Source organism: Danio aesculapii, chromosome 2 (genome assembly GCF_903798145.1).
Source record: "Danio aesculapii chromosome 2, fDanAes4.1, whole genome shotgun sequence".
NCBI classification, from domain to species: domain Eukaryota; kingdom Metazoa; phylum Chordata; class Actinopteri; order Cypriniformes; family Danionidae; genus Danio; species Danio aesculapii.
In genome coordinates, this window is record NC_079436.1 from 36,317,283 (window position 1) to 36,333,783 (window position 16,501).

At 33.6% G+C, this 16,501-nt stretch overlaps 6 gene segments (V, D, J or C); all 6 read right to left on the reverse strand.

The window, feature by feature from the left end:
• Positions 1-265: 265 nt before the first annotated feature.
• On the reverse strand, positions 266-1,998 carry LOC130238259 (T-cell receptor alpha chain V region CTL-F3-like). The segment is given in 3 exon segments: positions 266-536; positions 1,513-1,831; positions 1,953-1,998. Coding segments are annotated over 3 exon segments (636 nt in total).
• Positions 1,999-6,105: 4,107 nt separating this feature from the next.
• Positions 6,106-6,593, reverse strand: LOC130238266 (T cell receptor alpha variable 26-2-like). The segment is given in 2 exon segments: positions 6,106-6,464; positions 6,554-6,593. Coding segments are annotated over 2 exon segments (399 nt in total).
• A 1,839-nt stretch (positions 6,594-8,432) lies between these two features.
• Positions 8,433-8,996, reverse strand: LOC130238274 (T cell receptor alpha variable 14/delta variable 4-like). The segment is given in 2 exon segments: positions 8,433-8,785; positions 8,957-8,996. Coding segments are annotated over 2 exon segments (393 nt in total).
• A 1,760-nt stretch (positions 8,997-10,756) lies between these two features.
• Positions 10,757-11,261, reverse strand: LOC130238281 (T cell receptor alpha variable 4-like). The segment is given in 2 exon segments: positions 10,757-11,109; positions 11,222-11,261. Coding segments are annotated over 2 exon segments (393 nt in total).
• Positions 11,262-11,347: 86 nt separating this feature from the next.
• On the reverse strand, positions 11,348-12,368 carry LOC130238290 (T cell receptor alpha variable 3-like). The segment is given in 3 exon segments: positions 11,348-11,396; positions 11,883-12,201; positions 12,323-12,368. Coding segments are annotated over 3 exon segments (414 nt in total).
• Positions 12,369-15,613: 3,245 nt separating this feature from the next.
• Positions 15,614-16,081, reverse strand: LOC130238298 (Ig kappa chain V-IV region S107B-like). The segment is given in 2 exon segments: positions 15,614-15,969; positions 16,042-16,081. Coding segments are annotated over 2 exon segments (396 nt in total).
• Between the last annotated feature and the right edge of the window lie 420 nt (positions 16,082-16,501).

The following is a 16,501-nucleotide window of genomic DNA, read 5'->3' on the forward strand; positions in this document are numbered from 1 at the left end:
CGTAAAACATATGCTGGATAAGTTGGCGGTTCATTCCGCTGTGGTGACCCCAGATTAATAAAGCGACTAAGTAAATCTTTCACCTTGCCGCACAGATTATTAAGATTATGATTATTTAGATTATAATAAATAAATCCTTTGACTTTGATTTATTCATTGATTTGGCTATTTTTAATGCATAAATGATTATCAGCTACAGCTTCTTTCTCATCATGTTCAACTCTCTGTTTTGTACCAGGTTGTACCATTGTATCTCTCTTTTGTCTCATTGTATCAGGTTTTTGTGTGGAGCTGATGTGTTTCCTGTCACTGTGCGCCTCAGAGCGCAGTAATACACAGCAGAGTCTGATACTGCAGCAGAGGAAAGCAGCAGATCCACATGCTCCTTTTTTGTAATATTAGTAATGAATCTTGTGTCTATATCAGACTGTGCAGCTTTTGTTGCTGAGCTGTAGGTCAGTACTATAAATTCAGGTTTTGAACTTCCATACTGACGATACCAGTGGAGATAATCTGTACCTCCAGAGGCTTTAAAACTACAGGATAATGTCACATGTGATTCTTCATCTGCAAAAACATCCGTTTGCTTTGGTTTGATGACATTTCCAAAAACAGCAGCTGAAACATAAAAATGTCTTTGTAATTTGTAATTAAATTTTTTAAAGTGTTTAAATTGTTAAGACAATTAATTAATTCAAAAATGACACCTACCAGCAGATGCACAGAAGAGAAGAAGTAAATGAAGCTTCATTGTTGAAGTGTTGAACTCTGAGTAGAGTCAGACTGAATGGTTTGAATCACAGTCTCTGTCAGACACCAGTAATTCATGTCAGGTCTGTTAACACAAGTTCCTCCTCTCTCACACACCTTATAATGACACCTAAATGAGGCTCTTCAAGAGAGAGAGAAAATAAATATACAGTGATATAAACTGTAACTGTATTTATTAACATGAACAAGCAATGAATAAACATTAAGCATACCCTAATACATGAATAATAAATTTATTACAGTAGTTATTCATCTTTTGTAACCTAATTTAATGAAAATAGTTGTTCATTTAGTTATGTTCATTTGCTAGCTCACAGTGCATTAACTAATGTTAACAAGCACAGCTTAATAACTTTATTAATGTATTAGTAAATGTTGAACTATTATTCATAATGTAAAAGAATAATGTTGTACATGATTGTTCATGTTAGAAAATACATTATTGAAGCTTAAATGGGCCATTATTTTAAAGTGTTACCATTTAAGCAAAAAATACATACAATTGTTCATGTTGCAATACAGATCTACTGTACACATCTTTTAAATCTCAATGCTTTTGTGCAAATAAAATTGATTTAAAACTAATTAAAATAATGCTGTAAATGTAATAAGACTATAGGTTGCTACAGTTCATTAATAACTGTGACCTTTGATTTGATAGTTTTTGAATGTCAAGAAATTCTTATTGTAAAGAAACACAGACACACAGTCAGCATGTGATGTTTTTGTATGTGGTTTGACTTGAGTTTAGTCACTGTGGGCCTCAGAGCACAGTAATACACAGCAGAATCAGACACACGCAGATCTCTGATCGTCAGAGGAACTGAATCTGATGAAAGTTCAGAGTGAAATCTCTCCTGAAACTCTGTGCCATTTTCTCCAGCTCCATACTTGTCCCTCCTCAGGATGTATTTGGGATGATCACTTGCTCTCTGGATGTACCAGAAGAGGTATGGTTGGCCTGAGGATGTTGTAAATGTACATCGTAACGTCACTGACTTTCCTTCAACTTCAGTCATGTGTTTGTCTGGCTGATCAACTTTCTCCTCTGATCTGCACTCTGTCAGGATTGAAGAATATTTGATGCTGCTATGAGTTTGATATATATTATAAATATCAAATAAATAATTTAATTATCTGTATAAATATATAAATGCCTATAAATGAGCAGAAATGCATACCAAGACTGAAGAGTCCAAGCAGAAATAAATTCCTCAAAAAGCTCATGATCTGTTTTAAAATGACACTGAAGTCAAAATAAATCTTTCAGTAAGAGACAAATGTATTCCTAAATATGACAAGACTCTGAGGAGGAGCTTCTGAAAACCTAGAAGAAACTTCACTGTTAAGAGAGAAACAGAGAGATGTTGCCCTCTTTTGGTTTCTTGCACAAGTTGCACTATTAAAATTAAGTCACATGATGTTAAACATGATAAAGAACACAACTGTATACTTAAAACATCTTTTTTTTAAACTTTGTTTGGCCATTTATTAGAACATTACCAGTGTATTAAGGGTATTGTGTTTTTTTCCTTCTTTATTTTTTTTTATTAACCAGCATTAGGCAAATTCAGAAGTTGAAATCTTCCTTTTAGGGATTTGAATAGGACTATGTAAAATGGAATGACAAAGTTAACAAATTGTCTAATAATTTAAAACTATAATCTCTAAAAGGTTAAAAAATGGTTAAGCCCTCTCCATTCAAGCTATCGCACCAAAGCGATGCTTGTCCCGGGCCAGTAATATTATAAAAGATGCTACTCACCCCACCAGGGACTGTTCCTCCCACTAGCTTCTGGGAAGAGGTTCTGCAGCATTAAATGTAGAACCGCAAAATTCTGTAGAAGCTTACTGCCACTGGCCATCAGATCAGACTGTTAAACTCTTAAAGGGTCACAATGTTTTTTTTTTTTTTGCACTTAATGCACCACTGTAATTTGCACTGTTGATCCGCCTGACGATGAGGACCGTCAGTAAGCTGCTATGTATAGGATATATATATATATACAAAAAAAAAACATTACTAATGCTTAGCTTCTTAGACTTTACACACCTGAAACTTGTCTATAGCACTTGTTCACTGCTGCTCTTATAGTTATGTAAATTGCTTCCTTGTCCTCATTTGTAAGTCACTTTGGATAAAAGCGTCTGCTAAATGACTAAATGTAAATGTAAATATATGTATATATATATATATACACGTATATATATATATATATATATATATATATATATATATATATATATATATATATATATATATATAGATATATATATATATATATATATATATTTATATATATATATATATATATATATATATATATATATATAGATATATATAGATATATATAGATATAGGCAGCATGGTGGCGCAGTGGGTAGCATGATTACCTCACAGCAAGAAGGTCACTGGTCTGTTGGCAATTCTTTAAAAATCAGGCGAGACCTTTCCTTTATTCCTTTTTAAAACTGTTGGTTGGGTTTAGGGAAGTGGGTGCATGGGTCAATTGATTGGTCAGTCATTCAGTCAGTTGACAGTGGCCTGTCAGTGGATTTAAGCAAGAACAGCAGACGTGAATGGCACTCTCAAGAGAAATTTGAGATCAACAAAACAAAAACACTGCAAAATACGTAGCTCCTGGGATGAATTTGGCATTCTCCAGAAATGTATATAGAGCTATTTTTTTTCAGAATAAGCCTGGGTTGGTTACTTTTTTGTTTTTTCTGTTGTTCATGAATGTCTGTGAACACTGCCATCTTGTACAACTTTATACCTGCACAATGTGCTACACAATAGAGTAGAGGAACTGTGACATCAATTTGTATGCAAAAACATGGTAGCGAGTTAGTATTTTAGTTCCAGTTCCCTCGTCCTTGTTGAGTCAATGTTTTTTTTTTTTTTTTTTACGGCATTTCAGTTTAATCGCTTAAATATGGATCGTGGCTAACACAAACTTAAGATACTCTGACAGATGCACATCAGTAATAGTGAGTTCAGTGGATGAATATGATGCAGTCTTCTGAAACTGGTTATAAGAGGAGAGATCATAAGCCTGCTGACCATCTATTTTTGAGTAATAAATACTGTGGTTCTTTATATTCATATTGTCTGTACCAGTACATAACATACATAACGGCTACTTGTACTATATGGGCATATCAGCTTAATAGTTTCTGTTTCTTCCATACCTTTATCTGGCTCAATGCTGTCTCTACACACCAAACCTGTCTACAAAGAAACACATCAACTGAATGGAGATTTGTGAATGTGGTTCACTGCAGCTTTTAAAAATACAAATAAGTGACGTATCATATAAGTACTCTCTTTGGGATTGGAGTGTTAAAACATTGTAATCATTTATGTTTACATGGTTTCATTTATAATTCAGTACTTACAGTACCTGAGGCCAGAGTATGAATCAGTGTAAAGCATGTGCTCATGTTGAATGAGATCATAGACTCTGAGCTGTATGTCACTGCACACACACACACACACACACACACACACACACACACACACACACACACACACACACACACACACTTTACTAGCTGCATTAGAAAACTACTCTGTTTTACTAAAGAGTTTTTTATAAAAAAAATAATTACCTTTGAGTTTACACAAAACAAAACATGAAAAGTACTTTGTTCACACAAAAATTAAAATTGATGCCTTATTTAATCTCTATCATGTGGTTTTAAACCTATTTGAGTTTCTTTTTTCTGTTGAACAAAAAAGAAAATATTCATAGGAATGCTGTTTGCTGGGACCCATCGATTTTCATAGTCGAAAAAAATTACTATAGAAATCAATGAGTGCCACCTACCATCATTTATCAAAATATCTTCTTTTGAGTTCAACAGAAGAAAGAAACTCAAATAGATTTTGAACAAGTGAAGGGTGAGTAAATAATGACAATATTTCATTTTTGGGTGAACTATCCCTTTAATCCTAAATATGCACCCAGAGAGATTTTTCACTGGATTAAAATCATTCATTAAAATATCAGTTTAGGTGCCAGAATATGATATGGTACAGAAACTTTTTACAAAAGGTTTACAACATATTTGACGCATTTTCCCCTTTTTTATTATGGGCTCTGAGATACTTATGAAAAAAAACAAGATTTTAATTTTTATTTGGGTATATGTGTATATTTAGTGTTTTCTATTATAGGAGTAATCAGTGGCATCATGTAGCAGATATTTAATTGCACTGTATATTACACATGAAAATCTTTGAGATGTTTTAATGTTTGATACTTTTGACAGCTTTCTGAATTACTTAGCAAGCTATAAAATAATGATTAAAGTAAAGTTAATGTTAATGTAAATCTTTCACAATGCCACACAAATTCACACATTTAAAAATATATATATTTTGAATTTGATTCATACTATTGTTTTTTTTAATGCATAATATTGTGATTTCTGCAGCTTCTTTCTCATTATCCTCCTGTCTGTGTTTCTCTGTTGTGTCTCATATCAGGTTTTTGTATAGAACTGATATGCTTCCTGTCACTGTGGGCCTCAGAGCACAGTAATACACAGCAGAATCAGACACACGCAGATCTCTGATCAGCAGAGGAACTGACTCTGATGAAAGTTCAGAGTGAAATCTCTCCTGAAACTCTGTGCCATTTTCTCCTCCATATTTGCTTCTTCTCAGGATGTATTTTGGGAAGTCATTTGTTTTCTGGATGTACCAGAATAAATCTTCTTGCGCTGAATCTGTTTTATATTTGCACTGTAATGTCACTGATCCTCCTTCAGTTTCAGTCAGTTGTTTGTCCGGCTGATCGACTCTGTCTTCTGATTTGCACCCTGTAATATTGAAGAATATTGAATGTACAATAAAATATTTAAGTAATATTTAAGTTAATATTTATTTAATTCTGAGTTAAAATTAAATGAACATGCATACCAAAAATGAATAGAGCAAAGAGAAATATATTCCTCATCCTGTTCAACATGAGTGTGTCGATGTTGAATACAGCTTGAACTGCATGTAAATGAGTGAATATGAGAGCTTTGTGTTTGACATTATAAAGATGGTCCAAGGTGGAGCTTTTGTGAATACAGATAAAAGCTGCTGAATTGTTTTAATTGTGAACACCTGTACTGCCCTCTTATGGTTAACTTTAAGTACTGCAGATCTTTAACGTCATCTCCTAGACTAGAGTTTATTATAGATTTACCAGTAATTATCTGTAATTCTAGTAACTAAAGGTATTGGTGGAACTAAGTTTAAATCATATTTCAATTTACAATTTTTTTTATTTTCATCATTTGATCCTTTATTTGTACTCTAATTTGCTTTCACTTTCTGTTTTATTCTAGCAGGTTTTTGTATAGAGCTGATGTGTTTCCTGTCACTGTGGGCTGCAGAGCGCAGTAATACACAGCAGAGTCTGACACTGCAGCAGAGGAGAGCAGCAGATCCGCATGAATTTTGTCTCTTTTTTCAATGTTAGCAGTGAATCTTGGATCTACTAGAGATTGCTGAGGTTCATTTGTATTACTATAGGTTTGAACAAGGTATTCAGGCTTTGATCTTCCATACTGACGGTACCAGTAGACATAGTCTGCATATCCAGAGGCTGAAAAACTGCAGGATAATTTAACATCTGAACCCTTCACATGAACAGCTTCTGTTTGATCTGGTTTGATGACATTTCCATAAACAGAAGCTAAAAATAAATTTAAAAAAAATGTAATTTTGTAAGTAAATATAATGTTAAAATATTAATTAAATGCAAATAACCGAAAATGAACATACCAGCAGAGGCACAGTAGAGAATAAGTGAATGAAGCTTCATTGTTGAAGTGTTGAACTCTGAGAAGAGTCAGACTGAATGGTTTGAATCACAGTCTCTGTCAGACACCAGTAGATAATGTCAGATTTTTCTACACTGAGTTCCTCCTCCCTCACACACATTATACTTGATGTTCAGCTGTCAAGAAGGAAAGAGATGAGATATATCAGTGTTAAGAATATCATTGTCCATTTGAAATGATCCAAAGTTTAATGATTTATCACTATTTTACAGCTTTAAATAAAGGTTTAACACCTTTGATAAAAGTTATTTTGACTTTAAAGTATTAGTTTATTTTCAGTCAGTCATTTTTAAAGGACAGTTTATTCACGACTCACTACAACATTGCATCATATGAAACATTTAATTAGATTTATCAATGTTAGAGTATAGATAATTCTAATTTGGTAAAAACAAATCCACATGAATTTGTTTGTTTTGAGGCATTTTGATGTAAACAAACTTTAAAGAAAGAAAATACTGTTGCATGATTAAAATGAACAAGAAAGCAATGCAATTAATATACAGTTGATATGATACAATTTCAGTGACCTTAAGAGCATCTTTCTCAGCATTTTAAAGAATGGATTGACATATGGATGCAATATGGATATGGATATATTTAAATGATTGGTCTATATATACACAGTGCTCAGCATATATAAGTACACCCCTCACAAATCTATCTTTAAATACATACTTTTAATAGGAAGCTGTACAATATTATATTTTTGCATATTTGCATATTTTCTAAATATGTTTGGTGACTAAAACATTATTTTAATAAATATATCTGTTTAATAAATCTGTTTTGTTTTAATGTAACAAAATACATATATTCATTATATATTCACTGAGAAAAGGATACAAACGTTCATCTTCAAAATGGGGTGTACTCCATTATGCTGAGCACTATATATATATATATATATATATATATAGTTCATTTGACTGGTATCACTTTTATTGTAGCTTTTAAACTTGAGATGTTGAGATGTATTGGGGAAAGAATGTTTGTGTTTTTGTATGTGGTTTGTGTAGTTGTATGTGGAGTTTTGTCACTTTGGGCTTCAGAGCGCAGTAATACACAGCAGAATCAGACACATGCAGATCTCTAATCATCAGAGGAACTGAATTAGTTGAATGTTCAGAGTGAAATCTCTCCTGAAACTCTGTGCCATTTTCTCCTCCATATTTGCTTCTTCTCAGGATGTATTTCGGGAGGTCATTTGTTCTCTGGATGTACCAGAATAAATCTTCTTGCACTGAATCTGTTTTATATTTGCACTGTAATGTCACTGATCCTCCTTCAGTTTCAGTCAGTTGTTTGTCCGGCTGATCGACTCTGTCCTCTGATCTGCACCCTGTAATATTGAAGAATATTGAATGTACAATAAAATATTTAAAGGAATGAAATTAATTTGGAGTAAAAATTAAATGAAAATACATACCAAAAATGAGTAGAGCAAAGAGAAATATATTCCTCATCCTGTTCAACATGAGTGTGTTGATGTTGAATACAGCTTGAACTGCATGTAAATGAGTGAATATGAGAGCTTTGCTTTAAATATTATAATGATGATCCAAGGTGGGGCTTGTGAATACAGTTAAAACTGCTAGATTGTTTTAATTGTGAACACCTATACTGCCCTCTTATGGTTAACTGCAAGTACTGCATGTCTAAAACCGTATCTTCTAGACTAGAGTTTAGTCTAAATTTATCAGTAATACACAAATGACTAAAGATATTGGTGGGATGAGCTTAAATCATATTTCAATCTACCATGTTTGTTTCATCATCTGATCCTTTATTTGTACATTAATTTGCTTTCACTCTCTGTCTCATTGTATCAGGTTTTTGTATGGAGCTGATGTGTTTCCTGTCACTGTGGGCCTCAGAGCGCAGTAATACACAGCAGAGTCTGATACTGCAGCAGAGGAGAGCAGCAGATCCACATGCTCACTTTTTGAGACATTAGCAGTGAATCTAGGATCTACTTTAGACTGCTCAGCTACTTTTGCTGTTCTGTAAATGAGAACAATAAATTCAGGTTTTGATCCTCCATACTGACGGTACCAGTGGAGATCATCTGACCCTCCAGAGGCTGTAAAACTGCAGGATAATGTCACATTGGATCCTTCCTCAGCAAAAACATCTGTGTTGATTGGTCTTATGATATTTCCAAAGACAGCAGCTGAAACATGACACATTTGAATTTAGAGACCAGTTTTTAATAACATTAGACACAGTTTCAATTTACTAGAACTTCTTTGTTAAGCTTCCTTTACACAATCTACAATGTAAAAGCTCTATATTTGTAAACATTAATTGACAATTAATAAAAATGTGAAATTACAGTACATACCAGCAGAGGCACAGATGAGAATAAGTGAATGAAGCTTCATTGTTGAAGTGTTGAACTCTGAGAAGAGTCAGACTGAATGGTTTGAATCACAGTCTCTGTCTGACACCATTAGATCATGTCAGATCTGTCAACACTGAGTTCCTCCTCCCACACATTTTGTATTTTAAGAAGAAAGGAAAGATCCAGTCACATCACACAAACTAATCTTTCAGCTTTAGGACTGTACCAAACAAAACAGATCTTTAATTCCTATTTAAGAATATAAATCTTCTTATGAACATAGAAAGAAAAAATACAAAGATATGCTGTTGCTTCATTTAAGCAAATTTGACAACTTTAATTGAAAAACTTTTGTCAATTTAATAAGTCACATTTTAAATATGCTACTTTATAGCCTTTAAATCCAGAAAAGAAAATATATTTAGATCAATACATTCTACTAAATCATGCAGTCAGTGTAATGATAGCATTATCATGGTGTTCTGTAGGTCAGGTCAGTGTAGTTTATTGTTAACTGTGTTACCTTTATTACTATTTTATTCATTTGATAACCAGCAATATATTCCTTAACCTGTTTAGTATGGCTGTTTCTCAATATGCGTTCTTCAGCGGTCTTGTGTCCTGGTGTTCTCATGTAACGTCATCATCAGCAGCCAAAGTTCAGTTCCAATACTCAAGACCGCAAGAACAGAGGACGCGTGAAACTTCCCGGATGTGTTCTTGATATTGAGGACGCACCGATGCAGACTTGAGCACCGATCTCGCTCTGGAAGTCCCAGAAATCATTGCGACTGGAGGTGGGATGCACAGCATTTTATTTAGATTCATTATTAAAGTTCAGAGACATAACTTATTTACCTCAGGAGTTTCCCTAAATGAAACGGTGAATAGAAACATCACCATGGACATCTTAATAAAGGAATAAACCCATTAAGGGTGTTTGTTTGTTGAAATTCGTATTAAAATCTCTTTTATTTATATTGTGCAACGTTTATTTATAATGTTTTTATGCGTATTATATATTTTGAAAAGGGGAAAAATAACAAACCGTTGTATGAATGCTGTAATGTTTGAATAATCATTTCTCTAAGGATGTGTTCTCTGTCCTCGTGGTCTCCTGAGTTCGTTTTTTTCGAGTACACATGGCAAGACCGATCTCCATAAGAACGCAAGTCTGTTCTCTGCGCTCTTGGAATTGAGAAACAGCCTATGACTGTGTTGATGTTGAATACAGATTGACGACCAGAAAAAACTATGAATATAAGAGCTTTGATTTTAATATTAAAAATATAATTCAATAAGCAGCTTGGGAATACAATGAAAAACTGATGGATTACCTTTTTTAATACTGTGCACCAGAGCATTGTCGCTTCACAGCAAGAAGGTTGCTAGTTAGAGTACCAGCTGGGTCAGATGGCATTTCTGTGTGGAGTTTGCATGTTCTCCCTGTGTTTGTATGGGTTACTTCCGGGTGCTCTGGTTTTCCCCACAGTCCAAAGACATGCGCTATAAGTGAATTGGATAAACTAAATTAGCTGTAGTGTATTCGTGTTGTGGCTTCTGCCCTCTTATGGTTAACTGCAAGCACTGCAGAACTAAATCTGCATTTAGAATTTAGTACAAATAAAGATTTTAGTTTTCATATAGCCTATTACAGAAAATTCTAGTGAAACTAAAAAAGATTATATTGCGGGGACTAAGCGTAACTAATCATTCATCTTTTTAAAATTTTTGCTTCATTATTTGATTCAGTGTTTGTGTATCAGCTCCCTTTTGCTCTCACTGTATCTCTCTTTTGTCTCATTGTATCAGGTTTTTGTATGGAGCTGATGTGTTTCCTGACACTGTGGGCTGCAGAGCGCAGTAATACACAGCAGAGTCTGATACTGCAGCAGAGGAGAGCAGCAGGTCCACATGCTCCTTTTTAGTAATATTAGTAATGAATCTTGTGTCTATAAGAGACGGCGCAGGTTTTGTTGCTGAGCTGTAGGTCAGTACTATAAATTCAGGTTTTGAACTTCCATATTGACGGTACCAGTGGAGATAATCTGTGACACTCGAGGCTGTAAAACTACAGGATAATGTCACATTTGATCCTTCCTCAGCAAAAACATCTGTGTTGATTGGTCTGATGACATTTCCAAAAACTGCAGCTGAAACATAAAAAGTACATTTAAAAATGTTGGAAAAACATTTAATAAAACATTTATAATATTTTTTATAATGAAATCATTTTGAACATTAGTGTTAAATTACAGTACATACCAGCTGAGGCACAGAAGAGAATAAGTGAATGAAGCTTCATTGTTGGAGTGTTGAACTCTGAGTAGAGTCAGACTGAATGGTATGAAACACAGTCTCTGTCAGACACCATTAGATCATGTCAGATCTTCAGCGCTGAGTTCCTCCTCCCTCACACACATTATACCTGAATGTGGCTCTTCAAGAGTGAGAGAAAATAACTACACAGTGACTAAACTGATATCATTATGAATTACAAAGCTATTAATTAAATGCATTCGACACAATTTTGTGTCACCTTTAATTGTTCACTACAGTATATGCCAGTATTTGAAATCATCAGTTTACCAAAATTTGGCAAAAAAAAAAAGGCTCAGTTAAAAGACTACTTATCACAGCCTTTAAATTCAGATGTTTTGTATGATTAAAATGTACATTTAAAAAAAAAATTATCATGCAGTAAATATGATATTCCACTATAACAATATAATATTGTTGTAATAAAACTAGGTAACTAGTTTGTTATTAGCTGTGTAATCTATATTATGATTTTTATTAGTTTTGAAAAAAATACTTGTAAAGTTTTTATAATAATATATAATTTATATAATAATTTATATAATAAATAATTGTAAAGAAACACAGACACACAGTCAGCATGTGATGTTTTTGTATGTGGTTTGACTTGAGTTTAGTCACTGTGGGCCTCAGAGCACAGTAATACACAGCAGAATCAGACACACGCAGATCTCTGATCGTCAGAGGAACTGAATCTGATGAAAGTTCAGAGTGAAATCTCTCCTGAAACTCTGTGCCATTTTCTCCAGCTCCATACTTGTCCCTCCTCAGGATGTATTTGGGATGATCACTTGCTCTCTGGATGTACCAGAAGAGGTACGGCTGGTTGGAAGTTGTTGTAAATGTACATCTTAAGGTCACTGATTTTCCTTCAACTTCAGTCATGTGTTTGTCTGGCTGCTCAACTTTCTCTTCTGATCTGCACTCTGTCAGGATTGAAGAATATTTGATGCTGCTATGAGTTTGATATATATTATAAATATCAAATAAATAATTCAATTATCTGTATAAATATATAAATGCCTATAAATGAGCAGAAATGCATACCAAGACTGAAGAGTCCAAGCAGAAATAAATTCCTCAAAAAGCTCATGATCTGTTTTAAAATGACACTGAAGTCAAAATAAATCTTTCAGTAAGAGACAAATGTATTCCTAAATATGACAAGACTCTGAGGAGGAGCTTCTGAAAACATAGAAGAAACTTCACTGTTAAGAGAGAAACAGAGAGATGTTGCCCTCTTTTGGTTTCTTGCACAAGTTGCACTATTAAAATTAAGTCACATGATGTTAAATATGTTAAAGAACACTAAACTACTGTATACTTAACACATCTTTTTTGAAAACTTTGTCCATTTATTAGTACATTGTCAGTGTAGTGAGTTAAGTGTATTGTGTTTTTCCTTTATAAACCTTTGGACACATTTAATGGTCATCAGCATCTTAGTTCCTTGAAAGTTTTCAATATCTAGTTTTGTTAATGTACATACATATATAAATATATCCTTTACATTATATGGTATTTGCATCATCTGACAATATAAACTAGTTAACGTTCATGCAAGTTTTTTGTAATGCAGTGTCTATAGATGAGACAGTATATTTGACATTGTTCTCTCTTCTGGAGTTTTTTTTTTTGTGTGTGTAAATTGGAATTTAAAAAATGTATTTGTGGTACTCTCACTGATCTTTGCATTTACACAACTGTGATCAATTCTGCTGAAACCTGGAAATGGGAAACAAGTGTATTAAACAGCATCAGGCAAATTCAGAAATTAAAACCTCCTAATCACTGAACTTCCTGATGTTTTTCACTTTCATCCATGCTGCTGTATTAATATTTACAATTACTTTGTATTTATTAGTTGTGTTTAGCAGTGTGCGAAATATACATTGATGATCAGGGGGGTCAGCTGTTTCGGTTAATTTGTGAAAAACATGCTTCAGTCATGTCTGTATTTATTTTTAATTAATTCTAGTTTATTATTAAAATGTATTTAAATGTTCTGCGTTTTGAGGGATATTTAGTGTATTCTGACCTACATTATTCTCTGATTAGCTATTTCAGATGTTACATTAGGTTAAACTACAAATTATGCATCTAATTTGATTTTATTTTCAGGCTAAATATAGATACAAACACCCATTTTATGAGAAAACTAAGTCTTGTGAACATGATGTCTATTGGTGCTCTAGATCTGCTGCTTTCAGGCTTTTTTTCTTGAATAGACTGATTGGCAGGATTATGCATTATCAGTGCTTTTAACCGTTATAGGGCTGGTAAAATGTATATTTATATTATCTATTAATTTAATACTTAACATTATTATTTAAAATACAGATCAGAGTGTAATATTTATCAGAATTAAAGAACTGTTTTGAAAAAGCACTGTTTAAAAATGAATCAGAGGCAATATTTGATGATCTGAACAGGAAGAGCATGTTAAACTTCCATCTGGGGTTCAGCTCCTGTGTTTCTGTATGTGGTTTGACTTGAGTTTTGCCACTGTGGGCCTCAGAGCGCAGTAATACACAGCAGAATCAGACACACACAGATCTCTGATCAGCAGAGGAACTGAATCTAAAGAAAGTTCAGAGTGAAATCTCTCCTGAAACTCTGTGCCATTTTCTCCTCCAAAGTTACTTCTCCTCAGGATGTATTTTGGAAAGTCATTTGTTCTCTGGATGTACCAGAATAAATCTTCTTGCGCTGAATCTGTTTCATATTTGCAATGTAATGTCACTGATCCTCCTTCAGCTTCAGTTATTTGTTTGTACGGCTGATCAACTCTGTCCTCTTATCTGTACTCTGTAAAATAATAAATATTTAAAGAATGTGCATACAAAACACACACACACACACACACACACGCACACACACACACACACACACACATATATATATATATATATATATATATATATATATATATATATATATATATATATATATATATATATATATATATATGTTACTATAAAACTATGTTACTTGAATGTGAAGGTAAATTAAATAAAAGGTTCTTACCAAGAATGAGTAATGTGAAAAGAAATATAACCCTTAACATTTGTGCCATGACTGCTGAAACAGTGTGAAGTCTGTGAGAGGAGAGTATGATTTTGGTACTGCAATGATCATCCAGGAAAGAGCTATAAATATTTTAGGCTTAGAAAAAAAAAAGCTGCAGGTTTTGTCAGATAAAAGTTTTTAGTGCCTACTGCCCTCTTATGGTTACATGCAAGCATTACATTAGTGACATCTCAAGTAATAATAAAAAAGATCTCATCTACAAACTTTGATTTTTGGTGTGCACCATTTTTAAAAAATACTTTTCCACTTGGAAGTTTAACCCCAAGAAATTGAATAGGAATAAAAACCCAAGCATAAACGGCAATGTAAAATCCATCTAATTTAAAAATGATGAGATATAAAAATTACTAAGTAGACATTTAACCCATATTTGAACCAGTTTCCTTTTAATTTAGCAAATGCGTGGCATTAGATTTTGATTTGCATGTGGTAAGAAAGGTAAACTTCTGTTGTATAGCATGTGTTAAACTTCTGAACTGCAAGTCTGAAAGACAGATTGAGATGAAAAAATGAGCTTGCAGCCTTGAGTGAAACGTTCTGGTGGCTCTGTCCTGGTTTAAGCTGCTTTGTGTTAGTGATCTTTGTAATATTGTCTGAACTGATGGTATGATGTGTATGATGGGAAACTACAGACAGGTTTTAATGCTATTCTATTTAGAAAGCACCTCAGTAATGGCTTTATTATTTAGCATGATAAAGATACCAAACCGTACAGTTCCAAATGCACTGCTAATGCTGTGAAGAAACATTTTGTTGATGGAGGAATTTATTTGTTTGTATATATGACTGGCAATGCTGCACTATATTCTTATGACCTTAAAAACATAACAATTTTGACAAAGTATTATTGATTATCTAAATTTGACCATTCAGAAGGGGCCTTATTATTTTTATCCTCACCTTCCCAGTATTTGCTGTTCTGCTATTGGCTGGAGCGTCCCAAAGCTAACACCAGCGGAAACTAACACCAGCCAATCAAAGCCAGAGTACCTGAGGTTTTCACTCACTCGATGTTTTATAGACAACAGTGTTTTTCACCTTGACACAGTTTTTTACCTGTTTATTTTAATATCATTAAATGAATAAATAATTTACAAACATAGTTAATAAACAGCGTTTTTATGAGAAAATGGTATATCGTATGAAATATCGTTATCACAATACTAAACACCAATATCACAAATCACATTTTTTTCTAGTGTCATGCAGCCCTATATTACTCCATAATTAATTATACAACAAAACTACTTAATTTTTTCTAAGGTTTTTGTGCAGTGTTGTTGAGTTTCCTGTCACTGTGGGCTCCATTGCACAGTAATACACGGCTGAGTCTGATACTGCAGCAGAGGAGAGCAGCAGATCCACATGTTCAGTTTTTGAGACATTAGCATTGAATCTAGGATCTATAGCAGACTCCTTAGCTATTTTTGCACTACTGTAGGTCAGAACAAGAAATTCGGGTTTTGATCCTCCATACTGACGGTACCAGTGGAGATAATCTGTACCTCCAGAGGCTTTAAAACTACAGGATAATGTCACATTTGATCCTTCCTCAGCAAAAACATCTGTGTTGATTGGTTTGATGACTTTTCCAAAGACAGCAGCTGGAAAAGAAAAGATATTAAAGATACATTTACAACTTCAAATATATTAGCATTAGCCAGATAAATACATACCAGCTGAGGTGCAGAGAAGAATAAGTGAATGAAGCTTCATTGTTGAAGTGTTGAACTCTGAGAAGAGTCAGACTGAATGGTTTGAAACACAGTCAATGTCAGACACATTAGATCATGTCAGATCTGTCGACACTGAGTTCCTCCACTCTGAAACAACCAATCGCAGTCATCAGTTTTTTCTCTTATGTTCTCGGTGTCTTTTGTATTTTGAAAATTTCTTTTACTGGGAAAGTTATGCTACATGTCAGAAATATTATAGAATGGTCATTTTCCTCTGGTTGTACAGTTATTTTCCCCATCGTGAAATCAGGTAAATAGTGTTCTTTCTTTTTCATTCTGAGTTAATTAACATGAATCATTTTCAAACAATTGAAGTTGAACTGAATTGTCCACACCCTCTGAAAACTGTATTGGAAAATTGCAAAGTGGATTTTTAATCCATTAAATGAGAATAAATTGA